The sequence below is a fragment of the Gorilla gorilla genome, chromosome 6 (assembly GCF_029281585.2).
Source record: "Gorilla gorilla gorilla isolate KB3781 chromosome 6, NHGRI_mGorGor1-v2.1_pri, whole genome shotgun sequence".
Lineage (NCBI taxonomy): Eukaryota > Metazoa > Chordata > Mammalia > Primates > Hominidae > Gorilla > Gorilla gorilla.
The window spans coordinates 55,226,801-55,247,643 of NC_073230.2; the positions used below are offsets into that span (position 1 = coordinate 55,226,801).

General features: G+C 48.4%; 1 protein-coding gene across 3 annotated transcripts in view; it reads right to left on the minus strand.

Moving 5' to 3' along the window:
• Nucleotides 1-20,843, minus strand: part of TNS3 (tensin 3) — a 307,051-nt gene that overhangs the window by 115,806 nt on the left and 170,402 nt on the right. For all 3 annotated transcript variants that reach the window (XM_019031413.4, XM_031012945.3, XM_055347356.2), the window contains exons 14-16: nt 10,809-10,938; nt 10,417-10,482; nt 6,826-6,930 (exon numbers count right to left, since the gene is read on the minus strand). In XM_019031413.4, coding sequence (XP_018886958.3) covers nt 6,826-6,930; nt 10,417-10,482; nt 10,809-10,938 — 301 coding nt within the window. The remainder of the gene's footprint in view (nt 1-6,825; nt 6,931-10,416; nt 10,483-10,808; nt 10,939-20,843) is intronic.

Here is a 20,843-nt window from a genome sequence, read left to right on the forward strand (position 1 = left end):
AACAAGGACCAAGGCTGCAGACACAAGGCACTGTGTATACCCAAGCACTCAGCAAAGAGCAGAGCCAAGACTGAAGGATCTGTCAGGTGCCATCGGCCCCCTCCTCCACCAAAACTGTCAAAGTTTACTTCAATTTCCAAATCTAAAACCCAACAATGTCTGGGGAGGAAAGTTTTCAAATCCATTTTCAAAGTGGCAATACTTGAATGGTCTCAGCTTGATCTGGTACTTCCCGGCCAGCTCTGCACACTGCAGCCAGCGCTTCCTGACCCAACATGTCCTCGTGGTAGCCCATTCTGGTAGCCAATACTGGAGCTCGGAACAGTATTCTGAGAACACGGTATGGCCACTTCAGGACTGTGTCTTATTGCGAAGGCTGCAGACAAATGTGAATCTCCTCTGTCTGCTTGCTCTAGCAGCCCCATGGGAGCCCCAAAGCCTGGATTCTGGGAATGTTCATCAAGGTATCCACTTAAAGTGGCAGAGCCCAGGCCTGGCAATGCCACGGCCCTCGTCCTGCACACTCTTGGATTGGTAAGAGTTTGAGCTGCACTCAAAAAGTCCTAAGTCAAGGCAAGAAACCAAGGACAAGAGTGACAGAGCAGGCCTTCATCTCCAACCCTCAGCCATTCTTGAAGCTTCCCTGCTGCTCAACCCTTCCTCTAAATCTGTCATAGAGTCTCACTCATCTACCTCCTAAATATCTAAAGGCCCCTACTCTCCTTTGCCAGAGCCACACCCAAGTCCATGCCTCCGTCAGTTCTTAGCTGGGGAGTCCAGAAGCCCATTCTCTACTCTCCTTCCTCTCCAGACTCTGCCTCCCAGAGGGTGTCCTCCAGCCTCTTTGTTATCTTTCTGTATCCTCCAGTCATGTGGCACCTGGGATCCTCACTGTCACCCAGCAAAGGAGCCAGCCTCAGGAAAGGAAGCTGACATTCCCCGATCTCACGATCCATCACACACAGCACCTCTTACTTCCTCCTGCAAACACCAGCCAGGCGGAACACACTTCCACCCCGTGAATACGTGCTGCTCGTCTATGCCCCATGCCCAGGGCTAGGCATACCCTGTCTGCATTCCCTACCTGCAAGGGCCGTCCTCTTCGTGAATCTCCTTGGATTGTACAGGCAAAGTGGTTGTTTCTCTTCAATTCTTTCCTAATTCCTGGTAACCAATTATGGTACACGGTGCACCCTGTGGCAACAACTGATGTATATCTGTGTCTTCCCAATTAGAGGGTCTGCTGTGTTTCTTCCTGCGCCCACCCCAGCATCAGAATTTCTTGGCAATTCCCAAGAAAATATGAGATGCGTGAATGTGACAAATGGTGTGTATGATAACAAAAATCTCAGAGTTGGAGGGAGGTATCTTTAGAGTCATCCAATTACAACAGGCCACGTTACAGACTGGGAAAGTGAAAGAGAATGTGGCTTATGAGAGCAAGTAGAAAGCATCCCAATGGGGAGTGTGGCCACTAACACGGACGCTCCAGAGACGTCCAGTGAGGAAAATGAGATGTTCTCCATAGGGCTCAGCAACATGGGGGTCCAGGGCTTTGCAGAGCCTCCCTGAAGAGTACTGTGGGGAGAATCCTGTCTGGAGGGGCTGAGGCCCAATGGTGGGGAGAAAAAGGAAGCGAGGCCATCTTTCATCACTCTGAGCCATGGAGAGGAGGGAGTAGTGGGATCTGTCTACACACTGCGTTCTTGGTGGTGACAATACAAATCCAAGGACACATATGCTGCTGTGGGCATTCCCTTAGACCATCACAGCAAGTCTGATCCTGAAAGAGCAGGTACATCCTGCTAGGGTAAGAAATCCCCCCACCCACAGCCCTCTTGTGTGACGAGGAGGTGGGGCACCCAGTGAGACTCAGCCCAGTCTCACTGAGTCTCAAAGTCTCAAAGAGGAAAGTCAAGGGTATGAGCCCTGTCTTGCACAGTCTCGAGCACAAGACACACTCTGAGCCACGGCTGCCATTGCCGACAGTGTAGTGTACAACGCCAAAAGGCTACCAGGATCCCTGGCCAGTTCCTAGCTTTTGATTTCTCTTTGGATCTGCTCTCTTTATCTCTAAAATGGGCTCACAGGCTCTCTCGAGGATTAAAACACCATAGTGAGGCTTCCGGCAGGCAGCCACACTGTGTGCCGCGAGACATTCTTCCCTCTCCTCGGGGACAGCAACTACCCCAGGGAACACTGACACGACTGCCGTCCCCCGCAGCCACCACCTGCCAGGACCACAGACCCACGGGGAGACCAGGACCATGTGCTCCTCTCTGTGCTGAAGACAGGGCGTTTGTAATCACTTGCCCACATTGGAACGGATTCAAGGCTGGCTCCTTTCTGAGTACAGAAGCAGAATGTTGCGCTCACACATCAAAGCAAGCGCTCCCCTAACAGGCCCAGATTGAAGGCAGCTGCGGAGGGCTCCATTCCAGGACGGCAACCACTGCTAGAGATAAATGTGGCTTAAGTCAACATTTTTGGGGTTTTTTAACCAGGCAGGGGCGGGGATAGAAAAGGCAGGGGCAGGGGTGGAAAAGAGAGTGCCACAATACATCATTTTCCCAGCTAAAAGAGAATGTTTCAGAGGCTGCCAAACCTTCCTTACTCCTCAAAGCATTGGACAGCTCTGAAGACTAAAGCCCTGGTGGGAATGCGGCTGGGACTCCGCCTTTCACCCGCCAGGCGGCGTCCAGTCCAGGGACCTGAGCCAGGCACTGCTGACCGCAGGCAAGAGCGAAGACTGCCTGGAGTAACAGCTCACCAATGCAGCACACTGGCCTCCATGCCAAAGAGGGGCTGAGGAGGCCTGCAGAGTGGAAGAGAGGAGGGAAATTCAGCAAGGATGAGTTTTCTATCCAAAGGTGACTACTCTTTCTGGGGAACACCTTCTCAAAAGGACCCAAGCCTGGGGATTCTGCAGAACTTTGATGGCAGAGGTGGTGATGGCAGCCTCGTGTCTCACAGGGAGAACTTGGAAACCCTGCAGGAGTGCAGCAATAAGATCAAATGCACTTTGGAAGCCCCTCTAAGGGAATCCAGTGTGCTCAGTGAGAAGCACATGGGAAGAAAAGTTTAAAGATGTGCACAGATGCTCAAGGAGGTAGGTTAAGTGAAAAACTCAGGCTATAAAACAATGCACAGGCTGATCCTACTATGAGAAATTACATGATATTTAGAAATCATGCCAAAAATACACCAATGACGAGTGCTTCATCTCTAGACAGTAAGATGGCGGTAATTATTCCTTCTTTTTGATAATTTACATCTTCAAAAAATATTGATACAAGCTTAAATGTATGTAAAAGAAAGAAAGAAAAGCATAAAACTCATTCCATTGAATCAGGTACCCCAGACACGCCAGACAGCACGTGGGGATGGCGGGTTAGGAGGAGGGGATGCAGATTTGAGGAAAGGCTCCGTGCTTGTTTGTAACTCAGGAGCTGGAATTCTCCAGAATGCTCAGGCAGTGGTTCAAGGGAAGGTTGCTGAGATCCAGTTTTGGGAGAGGACTCAGATTCCGTGCGGCGGGTTCTGGGCTAAGCATCCGGATACCAGTCCTGAGCTCGCTCTGAGTCCTCCCCTGTCCCTCCACCTCCCTGGGGGTGCTCATGGGCTTCAGATATCATCGAGGCTGCAAGGGATGAACCAGGCACTGGGAGGAGGCTGCACTCTCACCCACTATATCCCTGAGGAGTCTGGGCGTGACTCTGCCCATAAAGGGGGTCTCTGCTGCTTTATGAAGCCTGGAAGCAGTGATGACAAAGCTGTGAATCTGGCTGCAAAGTGTACCTGGCTGCCTTGGCGCCCTATCCGACTCCTCACCCTCCTGTCTGGGAACCACTCTCTCCCGGGTGTCCTTCCCACTCTGCCCTGTCCTTCTCAGTTTCTTTCCAGAACTCCTATGCACCCACTCCCAACTGGCTCCATCCTTTGCATGGCAATGCCAGACCTTCTCTACTCGCCCCTAGACCCAACTCTCGGTGACACAGAGTCCCGAGTGGATGCCCAGACCATCACCTGCATGGTTCCACCACCTCCAACCACACAGTCCACAGCAGTCTCCCACCTGCTCACACCACTGGCTCAGAAGATGCTGCATGAAAAATACACCAGTGGGAATTGTGATTTGTAATGTCAGGGCCTTAGATATTTAAAGTTCAAATTGCTTCTCTAATCATTCATTCAAGAAACACGCATTGAGTATCTGCTATGGACTGAATATTTGTGTCCCCTAAGATTCATATGTCAAAACCTAATCCCCAGAGTGATGGTATTAGGAGGCAGGACCTTTGGCGGTGCTCAGAGCATAAGGGTGGAACCCCTATAAGTGGGATTGGTGCCCTCAGAAAGGAGGCTCCAAGGAGCTCCCTCTCCTCACCACCATGTGGAGACACAAGAAGGCAGGAGTTGGCAACCAGATGACAGCCCTCACCAGAATCCGCCAGGCTGGCTGCCTGATCTTGGACTTCCCAGCCTCTCAAAGTAGGAGAAATACACGCTTGTTGTTTAAGACACCCAGGTTATGGTCATCTGTCAAAGCAGCGTGAATGGGCTGAGAGGGCCTCAAAGTAAAGAAGTATCTCCCTCTGCATCTTCAGGAGACACTGCGGTGGCTCAGAGTCTTTAAGACTGAATTCTGTCTATTTCACCCAGTGATAACGGCAAGTCCTCCACAATGTATGGATCTATACACACACGCTCACACACGTAATTCCACAGATCCTCTGTAAAGTTTCATGTAACCCCTAAAGGATGGTGAACACTCAACTGATTTTCTGTCTATATGTTTTCTACATAAAATCAACGTAGGTCCTTCACCACCTGTGAGTGACGTGCTGCAGGCACCCAGCTTTCAGTTCCCTGGTTGTGACATGGGAAGGATAAAGCCTGCCCCGCAGGCAGGTCACAGGCTCAGCTGGGAGCCAGCTTGGGGACAAGAGTGGGGCACCCACGGAGGGACTGAGCACAGAGCTGCCCTCCAGAGCATGCTCCTCACAGGAGCTGGGGCTCCTCCACACTGTCCACCGGACTTCACTGCTCCCCTCTTACGGCATTGGCACAGAGAACACCCACCTGTGTTTTAGAACCCCTGCCTCCCTCATGGTCAATAACCCTCCAGGCTCGCCCCTCCCTTGGCAAGCAAGGAACCTCCCAGCATCACGAGAATGACCTTTCCACAACTCGCTTCCCTGTTCTCCATGAGACTCGGCCCAGCCACTGATTCGTCACCTCAGGACAGAGCGCTGCTCACCGGCTCCCATGCAGCAAGGGACCTCTCTGGTAAAATCCACTCGCCTCAGCCTGGAATTTAGGATGCTAAGTCAGCTGTCCTCAGAGTCCCCATCCAGCTCTCCAAATTAGCCCCTTTCCCCATCTTGCCTTGCACTGATTATTTACACACTTCACCAGCCACCGCTTCATCCTTCTCTCCTCCAGCGGAAAACATCACCATGTGATGGACAGAATATAGCTATGCAGATGCAAACAGACGTTACTGGAAAAAGAGCTCTGTGATCAAAAAGTTTGATAACTGTTGTTTGATAAATCTTATGAAATTATTCTCACAGCTTTAAGATTCCAGTGTGCACTGTGATCTTTTGAGAGACAATGTAGCATTTTGCAAGTTTTCAGCTACATTTCTTTTAACGTGCTGGTTATCTGGAAGGACTGGTGTGCTGAATAATTTACACCAGCAAAGAACACTCTGTTTACTTTACAGGCCAGAGCAAAGCTCTCCCCGTCCACAACTTGCCCACTAGCCCCAGATTTCATCTGTGTTTTAATGTCCTTACCATCAACATTCCATCTGTGGGTCTCCACCTCTGGTCCAGGTGTATTTGGGTTGCAACAATTCCTTGAGTTGAAATTCCATCCCACAAGGCCTATGAAGGAGCAAGCTTTTCCCCAGGACAACAGAGAGGAGCCATGTGCTGCCCTGGGACACACAATTGGTGTCCTTTCTCACTAACCACAGACACCCCCTTCCTGGAGTCATGGGAAGCTCAGCGATCCACAAAGATGAGGCGCTACTGCGGTTCTTTCCACAACACTTGCTTTTAGCTATTTTACATCTGGATGTAACTAAGCTGACAAAAAGTGTTTTAATTTCTTTCCCAAAGCAAGTCTGATTCTCAATCGGCGGTTGAAAAAGACAAGGGATCAGCATGACATGCTAGGAAAAGCCTCAATTCCCCTCCTTTGAAATCAGCCTCCAGTTGTGTCTTGTGGAGATTCCAGCACACAGCTGCCCCTTTCTTCCTTTCCTCCTTCACGCTCCTAGCTATGACCCAATGTGCATATTACACAGGTGAACAGAGGACATGTTTGGGTGAGACGGTTTCACGAAAACAGAGATTTAAATGATACAGCCATAAATCAGGAACACTAGACTAACAAGCAAACAGAAATTAAAACAAGATGTCTGTTGCGTGTGGGGCCGTACAACAGTAGCTAGGTTGGCTGTGGCCAGCGCTTGGCATCCCCATATGCAAAGAGGGAGGGAAGAAGGGGGAACGGTCCCTGGCATTATACATACACACAAGTTCAGGCCAAGGAGCTCCTGGATATAACTTCACTGACAGCTCATCCACCCGTTACAGCTTCACAAAAAGCCCTGACCCAAACTCACCATGCCTTATTCTCACAAAGACCCTCAAACCTCACAACTGTGTCACACAAAGGTGTGATTCTGGACCTCTGAGAAAACAGGGGAATTTTTTTCTTCTTAGCAGACTGCAAAATACTTCAGATATTTGAGTGGGCTGTCCTCCCTGTGCCCTTTGCCTCCATAACTGCACACAAGATGAACACACGCACCTTCTCCATCTGCACTGAGGTTCTCGTACGAGTCCCAGCGTATCAGTGGGTCTGTTGTGTTGTAGTCCACAATCACACCGTGGTCGTTGTACAAGTGTTCGGACCCTGCACAGAGCACAGGCAGCAACATTAGCTCCAGTGAAACCCATCACCTCCGTCCACCCGACTCCACTATAAGGACAGGTGAGCAGCCTGACTTGAGCAGGAGAGAGAAGCCTCTCCATCCTCCACCCTCCTGCCAGGAGCCACAACACTAATCAGAGACTGTGGAGGATTTTCCACAACTAGAACCATAGTTAAAGCCACGAGGGGGAAGGGATAAGTAAGCACTGATCTTTCGTCCACTGTGATCCAGGCTTGGACACTTCTGCAAAACAGGAGTCTTCAGACCACCTCACTGACGAGGACACAGAGGCCCGGTAAGCTGTCTCTGAGCCTCAGAGCCCACAGATTTGAATCCAGGCTCCAGGCTCTCAGATCCACACTCCTCCCTTCAAGTCTTTTTAGGAATACCAAGGGGATTTTTAACACACAAGCCATGTATTTAAAGGTTTTTGCCTAAATCTATGACAATGAACATAGAAAAAGCATGATTATTTCCATAGCTATTAAAAAGGGAAACAAAACTCCCATGCATGTGGATCTTGGTGATGGATCTGGACAATTCACCTTGATGATAAAGGGACTGGTTTCTTTTGAAATATATTTTTTAGGGAAAAAAAATTGTTTTGCACATAATACTTGCAGCCTACTATACTTCCAATTCTCTTTTTAAAATGCTGGTTACTTTGGGGTTAATGATGAAATCATGATGGAAATCTAAAAATTCCTTGAAATGAATGATAATAGTGACACAAGTTATCAAAACCTCTGGGATACAGCAAAGCAAGTGTTAAGAGGAAAGTTTATAGCACTGAATGCCTACATCAAAAAGTCTGAAAGATCACATATTGACAACCTAATGTCACACCTCAAGGAACTAGAGAAGCAAGAATAAACTAAACACAAAGCTAGTAGAAGAAAATAAAAAACAAAAATCAGTGCAGAACTAAATGAAATTGAAACAAAATACAAAAGATCAATGAAACAAAAAGCTAGTATTTTGAAAAGATAAACAAAACTGATAGACCATTAGCTAGATTAACCAAGAAGAGAGAAGATTCAAATAAATTCAATTAGAAATGAAACGAAACATTACAACCAGCATGAAAGATCATTCAAGACTATTATGAACACCTTTATGTATATAAACTAGAAAACTGAGAGAAAATTGGTCAATTCCTGGACACAGACAACCCTCCTCGATTAAATCAGGAAGAAATAGAAACCCTGAACAGACTAGTAAAAAGCAGTGAAAATGAACCAATAACTTTTTTTAATGCCAATAAAAAAGAGCCCAGGGCCAGATGGATTCACAGCTGAATTCTACCATCCATTCAAAGAAGAACTGGTGCCAATCCTACTGAACAATTCCAAAAGACTGAGAAAGAGGAATTGTCCCTAACTAACTCATTCTATGAAGCCAGTATCACCCTGATACCAAAACTAGGAAAGAATATAACAAAAAATAAAATAAAATAAAATCACAGACAAATATCCCTGATGAACATAGATGCAAAAATCTTCAACAAAATACTAGCTAACTGAATCTAACAGCACATTAAACAGATAATACACCATGATCAAGTGGATTTCATCCCAGGAAAGCAGGGATGATTTAACATATAGAAGTCAATAAATGTGATACACCATACAAACAGAATTAAAAACAGAAACCATATGTCATTTCAGTAGATGTGAAAAAGGCATTCGATAAAATCTAGCATCTCTTTATGATAAAAACACTCAACAAACTAGGCATAGAAGGGACTTACCTCAAAATAATAAAAGCCATGTATGACAAACCCATAGCCAATGTCATACTGAATGGGGAAAGGGTGAAAGCATTCCCCCTGAGAAGTGGAACAAGACAAGGATGCCTACCTTCACCACTTCTATTCAACGTAGTACTGGAATAGTACTGCCAGAGCAATCAGCTAAGAGAAAGAAATAAAGGGCACCTAAATCGGAAAAGAGGAATTAAAACTGTTGCTATTTGCCAATGATATGATCATATACCTAGAAAACACTAAAGACTCCTCCAAAAGACTTCTAGATTTGATAAACGAATTCAGTAAAGTATCAGGTTTCAAAATCAATGTACACATATCTGTAGCACTGCTATACACCAACAATGACCAAACTGACAATCAAATTAAGAACTCAATTCTTTTTATGACAGCTGAAAAAAAAAAAAAAACTAGAAATATACTTAATCAAAACGTGAAAGATCCATACGAGGAGAACTACAAAACACTGATGAAAGAAATCAGAAATGACACAAACAAGTGGAAACACATCCCATGCTCATGGATTGGAAGAATCAATATACTGAAAACGACCATACTGTCCAAAGCAATCTACAGATTCAATGCAATTCCTATCAAAATACTAATATCATTTTTCACGAAATTAGAAAAAAAAATCCTAAAATTCATATGGAACCAAAAAGGGGCCCAAATGGCCAAAGCAATCCTAAAAACAAAACAAAACAAAAATCTGGAGGCATCACACTATTGGACTTCAAACTATACTAAAAGGCTATAGTTACCAAAACATCATGATATAAAAGTAGACACACAGATCAATGGAACAGAATAGAGAATCCAGAAATACAACTGACTACAACTGATTTATCTTCAACAAAGCATACAAAAACATAAACTGGGGAAAGAATACCCTATTTAACAAACGGTGCTGGGAAAACTGGCTAGCCACATGTAGAAGAATAAGACTGGATCCCGATTTCTCACCTTATATTATAAAAATCAACTCAAGATGGATCCAAGATTTAAATCTAAGACCTGAAACCATAAAAAGTCTAGAAGACAACCTAGGAAAAACTCTTCTGGACATTTGCCTAGACAGATAATCCATGACTAAGACCCCAAAAGCAAATGCAACAGAACAAAAATAAGTAAATGGGACCTAATTAAACTAAAAATCTTCTGTACCACAAAAGAAATAATCATCAGAGTAAACAGAACCCACGGAGTGAGACAGAATATTTGCAAACTATGCATCTGACAAAGAGCTAATATCCAAAATCTGCAAGGAACTCGAACAAATCCTCAAAAAAAAAAAACAAATAATCCCATCAAAAAGTGGGCAAATGATATGAACAGACATTTTTCAAAAGATATACAAATGGCCAAACAAACACATGAAAAAATGCTAAACATCACTAACCACCAGAGAAATGCAAATTAAAACCACAATGCAATACCACCTTACTCCTACAAGAATGGCCAGTCATGCCCAAGGCTCTCCTGGCTGAGTGGTTGTGAGCAAGTCACGCCACTTCTGGGGCTTACTGACACAAGTGGGCCTTCTTGTTCCACTATCCAATATCCTACATTTAAATAAAATTAATCACAGAAATCTCCAAATATGCACAAAGGCAGGAGACTAGTACTACAGCCCCAGCGTAGCCATCATGCACCTTTCACCAGTGTCAACAAGGACCTCCCAGTATTCCACCAAGCTACCCACCTTGAATCTTCTCAGGCGTGGCAGAGAAGACTAATTCAACCTTCCCATAGTCAGGAAAACGGTCATCTGAAAAAAACAATGTATTCTAACACATTTGTGGAGACGATTAACCGGAAAAGTATGGACTGACTTTGTCCTTTATTCCAACCAGTACAGCACCACTCCCAAATCTGCAATAAAGACACCCCATGGTACAGAAAGTATAGGCAGTTTCATTGGTTATCCATAATTTTTTTCCCCCAGGGATCAATGATCATTTTCTCCTACTTTGGGAACAATTTTGTCAGTAGGCTGAATTTTGGAAAGAGGGTAAAGGGGATAGTGAAAGAATCAACCAAGGAGGTTCAACCGCAGCTGCCCACAAGCACAGGGCCGCCAGCTCCGCGCCTCACCTTTGCTGGCATTGTCCAGATCCTCCTTCCCAAACACCAGCCCGTAGCCCTGCACAGCCCCAGTGTGAAACTGCAGGCGGAAAATGACGTCACGGGTGGCCGAGCGGTATTTCTTGTGGTAGCATTTCACCTGGGTTAGAGAGACAAAACAAAACAAAGTAGCTGCAGCGGGGGACACACGTTCCCGGCAAGGAACACACTCCGCGGAGGCCGGCACAGCAGGGCCTCCCCTCTGGACTCTGGCTGGGAGTTCACGCTTTGGAGTGGAACTTCAGCCCTGGGGCACAGGCGCCTGCAGACAGCTGGGGTGCAGGCAGAGGCACCACACTGCTGCTGCTGGGTGCGGGGCTCCACTGGAGGCTTCAATGTGTTCCCTGTGCTGCTGCTGTGGAACCACAGCTCTGAACACCACTATCGCTAGTCCTCAGAGAGGCCACACCTAAACTCTTTCAGACCACGTGAATGTGCCCTGTTTTGGAACACATCCAAAAAATAGAATTCCATGGTCTCTTTTTTCTAGACTTTAACAACTGATTGTGATAGCTTTTCTTTGATCTCAATGCTCCATGTTGCAACTTAAAGCTTTTTGTTTTCCAAAAAGAAGCAGCCGGTCATTACTGTGTGTACTATCCTAAATGATTATGTGCATGCTGTAATTTAGAGACAGAGACACAAAGAAGGAGGAAGGGAGAGAGGGAGACAGACAGGGTGTTGGCATTTAGCTTCCCATGCCTGACTGTCCAGAGGTCCTGTTGGGGGTCATGTGAGACAAGTGTTCAGAATCACCCTGATGTGATTTGAACTCAAGCTGGGGTTCATGAGGTCCCCAGGGTGCAGCTCAAGCACCCTAAATGATTGTGCCAATGAGCCAAAGGGTAGAGCAAGCCCCTCCTTGCAGATGCTTGGCATGTGGGGAACGGTGGGCAGAGCAGGAGCCTGAGTGTCCTGACCTGCCTTTATAACTAGGGCCCCCCTGCTTCTTGTGACCGTGCGCAGCACTGGCATCATTGGGAGGGTTCTCAGGCCACAGCTGGGGGAGCTGCAGGGACAGGGACACCCTTCACTCAGAGATCAGGGGCAGGACCACCAGGCAGTGGCACTTTCCCAAATCCCCAGAAGGTCGAAGGCCCTGGACAGGCTGGATTCTGCTCTCAGACCAAACCGTGCACAGGCAGGTACCTCCCCCACCCCGAGGCTGTGGGGTAGAGACTACCAGAGACAGCCACGTTCCCGTAAAAGAGACTTTTCTTGGAGAAAGATGGCTTTAAAATATCACATGCCTCACAACAGTAAATGAGAAGCCACCGCAGCAGGTATGATCCGGACCAGCATGCGGGAGAATTCTGCAGGGAGGGTCTTCCCTAACCAGATGAACAGCCACCAGAGGAACAAAAAGCCCAGAAACCCAGCCCAGGAGGCAGGGAGCTGTGACTCCAGGCAGACCCAGAAGATGTTTACCTTTGTGCTATCTACAAGGAAAGGGACGGGTAAATAAACCAAAAAAATATAATTAAGACTGTGGAAGGATGTTCCCTGTTGACAAACATGACTGGGTCTCCCTTGTACGGCCTGGCGCTGGCCAGCGGTGCTGTAAACATGGGGCTCAGACTCACGCCTGGCCTCCAGGGGCCCAGGAACCAGGGCGTTTGCAAGTAGAAAACTGGCATTGTGAAGAAATGTTGCCTCAATTTGCTTTCCAACAGCCAATGGCACGTTGGCCACAAATCTACCACCTCTGTCTGAGACTGTCTGACTTCTCAGCAAGACTCAATCAAAGGCTGCCCTTGCAGGGATCCTTCCAGGATGTTCTGAGAGTATCTGGGCCCCTCCTTTGAGCTCCCAATGCCCCACACTCACTACACTGACCACCCATCAAATGCTTCAACCCGGGGCATATTGTAGAGATGCCCAGAGGGAGGTCCTTCTGGCCAAGGGTAAATCCACACATGCGCCCCCATTGCTAGAGATGATAGCACCCACCTCTCCCTGTCTGCCTTCAGATGTGCCTGTCTGCCTCCACTAGTACCTTGCAAATGGGGAGTGAAAAGTAGTCAGGGAAGGGAAAAGGAAAAGAGAGGCCCCAATTCAAGCCAGTCTTGCTCTCAAATTTTATAAATATTTAAGGGAACCAGAGATTTAAAAAAATAAAAACAACAACACAATGTCAGCTGATAGCTCACGCAGCCTGTGCTGCCATGGGCGCCAACATTTGCCCACAGGAGTCAGGAAACTCCTCAGGAGGCAGCTGTGGGCTCAGTCCTGGCAGGCAGGGAGTGTCCTGGGTGAAAACAGAGGGAGCTGTGGGCTCCAGTACGGGCCGCATAAGGGGCACAGTGGAATATCCCCAACCGCAGCTCGCCGTGCCCCTCCCGTCAGTACCGCCCCGCCCAGCGCAGGGCCTCCTTCCAGGCCAGGTCCTGCCCTCCCTCTTCAGGAATCCAGGATGCTCCCCCAGGTCCCCCCACTGCTCCTCATAGCAGCTACACACAAACACACTGCTCCTCCCGCAGCAATCCCAGCTCCCTCCACATACCAGAAGGGAGGAGAAGGCAGGCCACGGTGCCCAGGAGGTACAGAGCGGCAGGAGATGGGAATCGGCCTGTCCCAAACAGGTTCCTCTCCAGGCCCCATATGATTCTCCTGTAAGATTCCTATTTTTCACAGCACAAGCTTTCAAATACTCCTAAGGCTCCACAGTGAAAGAAAGAGCGGTCTATCCCACTGGCAGAGAACAACTGCTGCCTGAAATCACGTGGCCCTCCCTTCAGGGGTTTCTCTGTGTATTTTAATGCTAACTTTGTTTGCTGGCTTGAGATCCTAACGGCCTCATCATACACACTCCCTGTTTCATATTAAACGTCTTTCCTCTTGATTAATGGAGGTAAACACCGCCCCCCACAGTCCTCCTGACCAAATCATGAACTGACTGCGGCTTCTTCTGAAAGACACGGAAAACCACAGGATTTTCCCTAACTCGGGGCTCCCAGCAACCACCATCAACACAGCAGGTCAGATCTTGAGACAAAATCCACTCACCAGCCAGGAGCCCTCCATAGTGTGCAATAATTATGCATTATCTACATCAACAAATCTTTTTAGGACCAATGGCAAGAGATCAGAATTATGCTTGTAATACTTAACAGAAAGAACAATCAACATGGTACTTGGTACGACGGCCCCCAAATGCCTCCCTTTAAGATATAATAGTAATGCAAACATTTCGTAAAGATTAGAGTGATTCAAGTCTATAATTTTCCCTTCATCCCTCCGGCTTTAACTTTATTTACCTGGGTCTCCCCAGAGTGTTTCTAGAATACGTTGATCCTTTGCCTTCAGATTTTAGAATATCTGCATTTAAAATAACAACTCAAAGATGTGCAGTCACAATTTTGTAGCATAGAAAAATGAAATAAGAAATAGCAAGCACCACAACAAAGGCTGCGCACGGCCTGTCACCATGCTATCATAGAGCCAACCATAAAAGTACGTGGGTGTGATGTTGACATCACAAATCACTGGGAACACTCAGATCTTGAGAAAGTTGCAGCCTCTTTAGACTTTAAATTCTCTGACTGCAAAATGAGTATTATGATATTGACCTGGCTATGTTGTTATAAAGATTAAATTAGCACTACATATTAATATAATTCATAAATCCAATAATGATATGCTATATTTATATGAATATATTATTTAAAGGGCATAAGCTTCTAGAGAGAGGGCACTTGGTACTCAAAAACATATAGGGTGAATGATGATCTCAATGGGAAGGCCTGTAAGCACTCTTGCTTTCTTTTAGTCTGATGAGGCAATTCAGAAACCATCGCCAAAATTTATTTTCTAATAGTGGTATAAAAATATGCCTGTGCCCGGCCGGGCACGGTGGCTCACGCCTGTAATCCCAGCACTTTGGGAGGCCGAGGCGGGCGGATCACAAGGTCAGGAGATCGACACCATCCTGGCTAACATGGTGAAACCCCATCTCTACTAAAAAAATACAAAAAGCCGGTCATGGGGGCAGGCGCCTGTAGTCCCAGCTACTCGGGAGGCTGAGGCAGGAGAATGGCATGAACCCAGGAGGTGGAGCTTGCAGTGAGCCAAGATTGCACCACTGTACTCCAGCCTGGGCGACAGAGAGAGACTCAGTCTCAAAAAATAAAAATAAAAATAAAAATATGCCTGTGCCCTTGACTGGACTGGACAAGTTGCTGGTGACCAGGAACAGAGCCCTGCCTTGACCTCATTTGCTCCTGGAGTACACCAAGTCGAAGGCAGGCACATGGAATTCTCAAAGAAGTTATCCATCAATCCAGTGTTTAAAGACACTGATGACTTGCTTAACTTTAGGCCACATAAGTGTACTTTTATTTCAAACTCTCCATCAACAAAAGAAAAAGCAGCATGTACCAAGAGAGTCAAGGCTTAAGGTATCAGCCCCAGGAATGCCAGTCCCCAATTCAGAAGTCAGCCCTCAGGTTCCTATCCTCCCCCAATGCCAGCCATTGCTGGGCAGCTCCTATTCAGCTCTGCTTCCCCTAAATTTACTAAGCAAAAGAGCAGAACCCTCAAAGCATCCCTAACAGAAAAGAGTAACATTCTCACTCAACACTCCACTGGTGGCCCAGGCAACTGTCTACGCAGGCCTCAAGGAATCTGTGAACTCAGAGAATGAGTTACAACCGCATATTTGGAGGGTAAAAAGTTAGATAGCTAAGCCCCATAGGTCAAAGACTTAAGTCAGGCAGGGCCAACACTAACCATGATTTCTTCACTTGGAGCTGAAAATGACTTCAGATGTTCGCAATATTGTAATTCATGACCTAAAGCAATTGAAAGGTGGGTGAATATTGGCTGCAAACGAAAACACAACCAAGTCAACTATGCTGAGATGACAGCATGGATTAAGACCCAGCCCAGTCTAAAAGGGAGAGGAAAAGACAATCACAAAATAATGCTGTGATGCGTCCAACAGAGATCTGTAGAAACCTCTCCTGGGGCAGAGTCTCAGGAGAACACTTTCATTTTCCCTGGCCTTATGTAAGTGCCCTCGGTAAGAAACAACCAGCAACAGCACTATTTGTTTGTGAAAACTTGTTGAGCAGGCAACACCTCTGTTTACAAGTCGGGTCACTGGAGCGAGGTTCTAGAGCCAGCAACCATGAACACAAAATTCAAGTGGCCGTGGATTTGTCCAAGCAGGGGCAGCAAGATGAAGCATGTGTTTACAAACTCTGGACCTGAGAGCCGAGACCAGGGAGGGAGCAAGCCGGATCAGGCCCCTGGAGCCCGGCCAGACTCCTGATGGGCCCGCTGCCCGCAAGAATTCCTGAACAGGGTTACATAACGCCTCGGCTGCCCTCCCCATGGCACTGCCTGACAATGCCATATTTACTAAACCTCTTGAGGTTCTGCCCTTTTGAAAGGAGCAGACTTAAGAATCTGACCTTTTGCGAAAAGCACATTGCAAAGATGGGACGGGTCAGGTGTGCAGCTGGGAGGGGCCGAGCAGGGATGGGCTGGCTGTGTCGAGGCGCAGGCAGACGGCGGGTCAAGGTCAGCTTTGCTGTTGCCTGCAGCAGCTCCACCTGCTAGTAACTGAGTCCGGGGAGTAGCAAGTGGGGCTCTGTTTTCCCAAGTCACTTTCTGCAGTTAGACTTGACTCTGGCCCTTCCTTCTCTGTGAACTTGACCACTGTGATCTTTGCCAGTAAGTCACAGTGCAGAGGCCCTCATGAGGAAAGCCAGGCAGATGTCCCTGCAGGCAAGGCAGACACCAGAACCATGGAGGGGAAAACTCAAAGAGGACAAGAGGCCTTTTGAAGGAGGAGGATGAAGGATGGTTAGCCTGCCTGGGAAGCCACTTTCCGCCTTCAAAAGTACACAGACAGCCTCAGAAAACACCCAGACTGACAGCACCAAGACATCTGCAGTCTTTAGGGTGTAAATCTATGCACATGCTTTCTGCTCCTTAGGATCCTCTCCAAGCCATGACTGTTGCCAAAAGAAATAAAACCACCTGCATATCTGAACTTTACACAGAAAAGGCCCTGTAACTTCTTCCCCCACTGCAGCCTTCTCAACTTAAGGTTTGCTCAGTGAACCTGCAGCAGGGCACGTCATGCAGGCACAGAGAAAAACTGAAGGAAGGGCAAAGTGAAGGCAGCATGGGCATCCTGTGCTGAGCATGGCAGAGTGGGTCACTGGAAGGTGGGAAGAGGCTGGAGAGGAGGAATCCGGCTCTACTCCTGCACTGCACACCCTCAGAACACCCAGAAGAAGCGTGAACGGGAGGAGGGGATGGCTCCCGCTCATCTCTAGGGATGCTTTGCCAATAATGAGAAACGTGCAACCACATTTTTTTCTTCCTGTGTTGTTCCCTTAGATCGTTTTCAGAGGGAGTCAACAGCACTGAGATTTCTGGGCTTTGGCAAAAGATGCACTCCCGACTCTGATGGGAGCGCTGGCAGTGACCTGGGTTTCTACTCTCCAGGTCGACCACAGATGTGAGCTCTGCTGTGAAGCCACTCCTTCTCTGACACGCTGGAAATCGTCTCTCCCACCTAACCTTTAGCTCTTGCCGCCACGCACCTTCTGCCACGCTCAGTTCCACCTGCCCTAGCTATCTGCATGCTCATCTCCCTGGAGGACCCAGACTCCCAGGAGCAGGAGCCCTGCACTGCCCACTCACGTGTCCACCGCATCCTCTCATGCAGGCCGCACGCTGAACGTGCTCAGGATAAAGGCTGGTGACAAACCACAGCCACAGGGACTGGGCCGTCAATGGCACCTGACTGCGCTAGTAATCTTACTAAACTTTCTAGGAGAGGTTTATTTAATAAACAGAGTTGTTACAGGCTGAATGGTGTCCCTCCAAAATCCGTAAGTTGAAAGTCTCAGCACTTCAGCATAGGGCTGTGTTTGGAGATGGGGTCTTCACAAAGGTAAATTAAAACGAGGTCATTAGGCTGGGCCCGAATGAATGATAACTGGTGTCCTTGTAAGAAGAGATGAGGACATAGACACGCAGAGGGAAGCCCAGGTGAGGACACAGGGAGAAGACAGCCACCTCCAGGTCAAGGAGAGAGGCCTCAGGAGAAACCACCCTGCCCACACCTGGATCTCAGGCTCCCAGCCTCCAGGACTGTGGGAGAATCACCTCTGTTGTTTAAGCTGAGACCAAAGGGTGAAGCCTGAGTTGAGAGGTCAGGGCCAGGGTGGGTGGACAGTGCTAGATCAGCAGGGCTTGGGGACAAAATGGCGGGATCAGCTGGGGCAGCAAGAGGCGGCTGGCGGGTTCCAGTGGCCTGAGGGACACAGAGTCTGAATGCCAAGCAGGTTAGAGCCAGCAACAGGTAGAGGACCAGGAGGAGATGGCAGGCTGGAGAACACCAGCCCAGGGTGGCCTGGAGGCCATTGGGAAGACTCCCAAGGGCTGCAGGTGGGACACTGAGGAAAGGAGGCCACCGCCTCCTTCACCCACTCACGGCCCCTCTCCGCCCTGCCCCACCCTGTTCCTGGGCCTGCCTCAGTTATCAAGTGCCAAACCCACACCTCCACCACACCCCTTCCAAGTCCCACCCACGCCGCCCACTCAAAGCCTCATTCCAACTGCTACAACAGAGATGCATGTAATGTCTACTCAGACCACACGCTTGGGCTGCGGTGCCCACTACAGGGTGGGACAGGATAAGACGCAGCACCATGGGGAGAGGGCCTATGGGTTGGGTGGGGTGCTGGGGGCTCCTCCAGAGGGAAGAGGCAGTGGCTGCCCCAAAGACTAAGCCACAGTCTGGTCCGATAGAGGAAAGTGACCTGGTGATGCCGCAGGGTCACATCGATGCAGTTTCATCCTCTGCCAGGCGCTGTCTTGGGAGACTTATGTGACTGAGTACATTTAATCCTCACAAACCTGCACTGGGCAGAGGTCTAACACTTCCCAAAACAAAATATGCAAATATGTAAGCCCTACAAAATCTGGTTTCAACCTTCCAAGACAACAACTTTCCTTGCAAGACAGACATCCTTACAACAGCATCAGCCTCTGTGGGTGCCTCAAGCCTGGGATGCTTCATCTGTTTGTATAATAACACCCCTTCCAACCTGGAGCCAACTCACAGGACACGTCCATCTGAGTCCTCCTGTGACCTCTCCCACCCCGTCTCATCAAGGCCTCTGTAGGCTACACAGTATCAGCAGGTTCCCTCCTGCCAGAAAGCCCATGTCCCCAACAGGATCCTCTAGGGCAAAAACTTCACTCATGGGCCTAGAGCCAAGCATAGCGACTCAAAAAGCACAAAACATTCAAAAAAAAGACTACTGGATGAATGACAGTAGGAAGAAGGGGCCACAGAAAATAATGAGGAGGAAGGAGGGAGGGAGCAGAGAGGAGGAAAAGGAAGAAGGGCAAGAGGAGGAGGGAGAAGTTTGTAAAGGCAGGGTGGGAGAGAAGAGAGGGGAGAAGAGAAGGAAGGAGGAGGAGGTAGCTGGGAAGAGAGGAGAGGAGCCAGGCACTTCCCAGGAGACTGCCCCACCCGCCTGGTCTCAGGAAGACCCTGCAGCTACTAGCCCATAAACAGCCCAGGGGAGAGGGCCATCCCATGCTCTTGGTGGGCGGTAGGGGGGAAGACACATCTTAGCCTGAGGGTCACCCTCCATGACTGAGTTGTTCAGCTGCCTCCCATGAGTCATCTTAAAGGGACGAGCCGTGGGGCAATAACTACTCATCACTGAAGACCTGGTTCAGGGAGCACCCGCCCTTGAGATGCTGCCTCCCAGGGCAGGTAGAACACTATGCAAACAAGATGAGGGCCGGTGCAAATCCTACCAGCATCGTCCCCAGCCTCTCTTGGCCTACTCTTTTTTTTTTTTTTTTTTTTTTTCTGAGACGGAGTCTCGCTCTGTTGCCCAGGCTGGAGTGCAGTGGTGCAATTTTGGCTCCTGGGTTCATGCCATTCTCCTGCCTCAGCCTCCTGAGTAGCTGGGACTACAGGCACGCGCCACCATGCCTGGCTTATTTTTTGTATTTTTAGTAGAGATGGGGTTTCACCGTGTCAGCCAGGATGGTCTCAATCTCCTGACCTCGTGATCCGCCCACCTCAGCCTCCCAAAGTGCTGGGATTACAGGCGTGAGCCACCGCGCCCAGCCCGGCTTCCTCTTTAAAGCTGGAACACTAGACCCAGTTCCAGAGTGGGTGGAGGAGTAAAGTGCTGAACATAGCCGGTGCTCAATACAGACTCAGGCCCTTTGTCCAACGATCCCAGGAAGTGTCCTGGGAGAAGGAGCCTCCAGGGTGAAGCCTCCTAGGAAACAAGCCCAGGGCTGCCTTCTGGACCACAGGATGTGAGGAAACACCAGAGCAGATGTCTCTCTCCCCTCCTGGTCCTCCCTCTCACTTCCAACCACAGGGATGCTGCACCATCGCTGCAGCACAGCACCGCTGAGGACAGACTTCCAGCCCAGGTCCTCCTCCTTAGGACAGTAGAACAGAGAGCTGAAGAAATGGGCCTATAAAAACGTATGACGCACCCCAAACCTCAGCTTTCTTGCCTATGAAACAGGAGGCAAGATGTTTATAAAGTGCTTACTCAATGCCTTGAAAAGGGCTGGGCCCGGCTGTTGTTCCAGACCTGCCTTCCAGGCCTGAAGAACCCCTCAATTAGGTGGTGAGCATGTGAAACAGGACAGACCTGGAGGCCCCAGAGGGACCCCGCAGGCGTGGATGGGTTTAGACGGTCTCCACCTTCAATCCTCTCTACCTTTGATCCTCGCTGATTTGATTTTTGTAAGAATTCAGGACCAGCAAGGTAGGGAGTTCACCACCCACTAAGCTAAGATTTCAAAACAGGGAAATTAATGAAAATCCTCAAAAACTTTGTATAGGGCATTTATAATACAATGAAAAGCTATTTCTCGAGTCACCCTACTGCCTTATAGAAGTGGGTCTTCCAAGGCCATGAAATCTTTACATTCTATGATTCTATGCAAGCTGAAAATCATACATATGCCTTAAAAGCTTACCTTATTTCAGATAAAAAA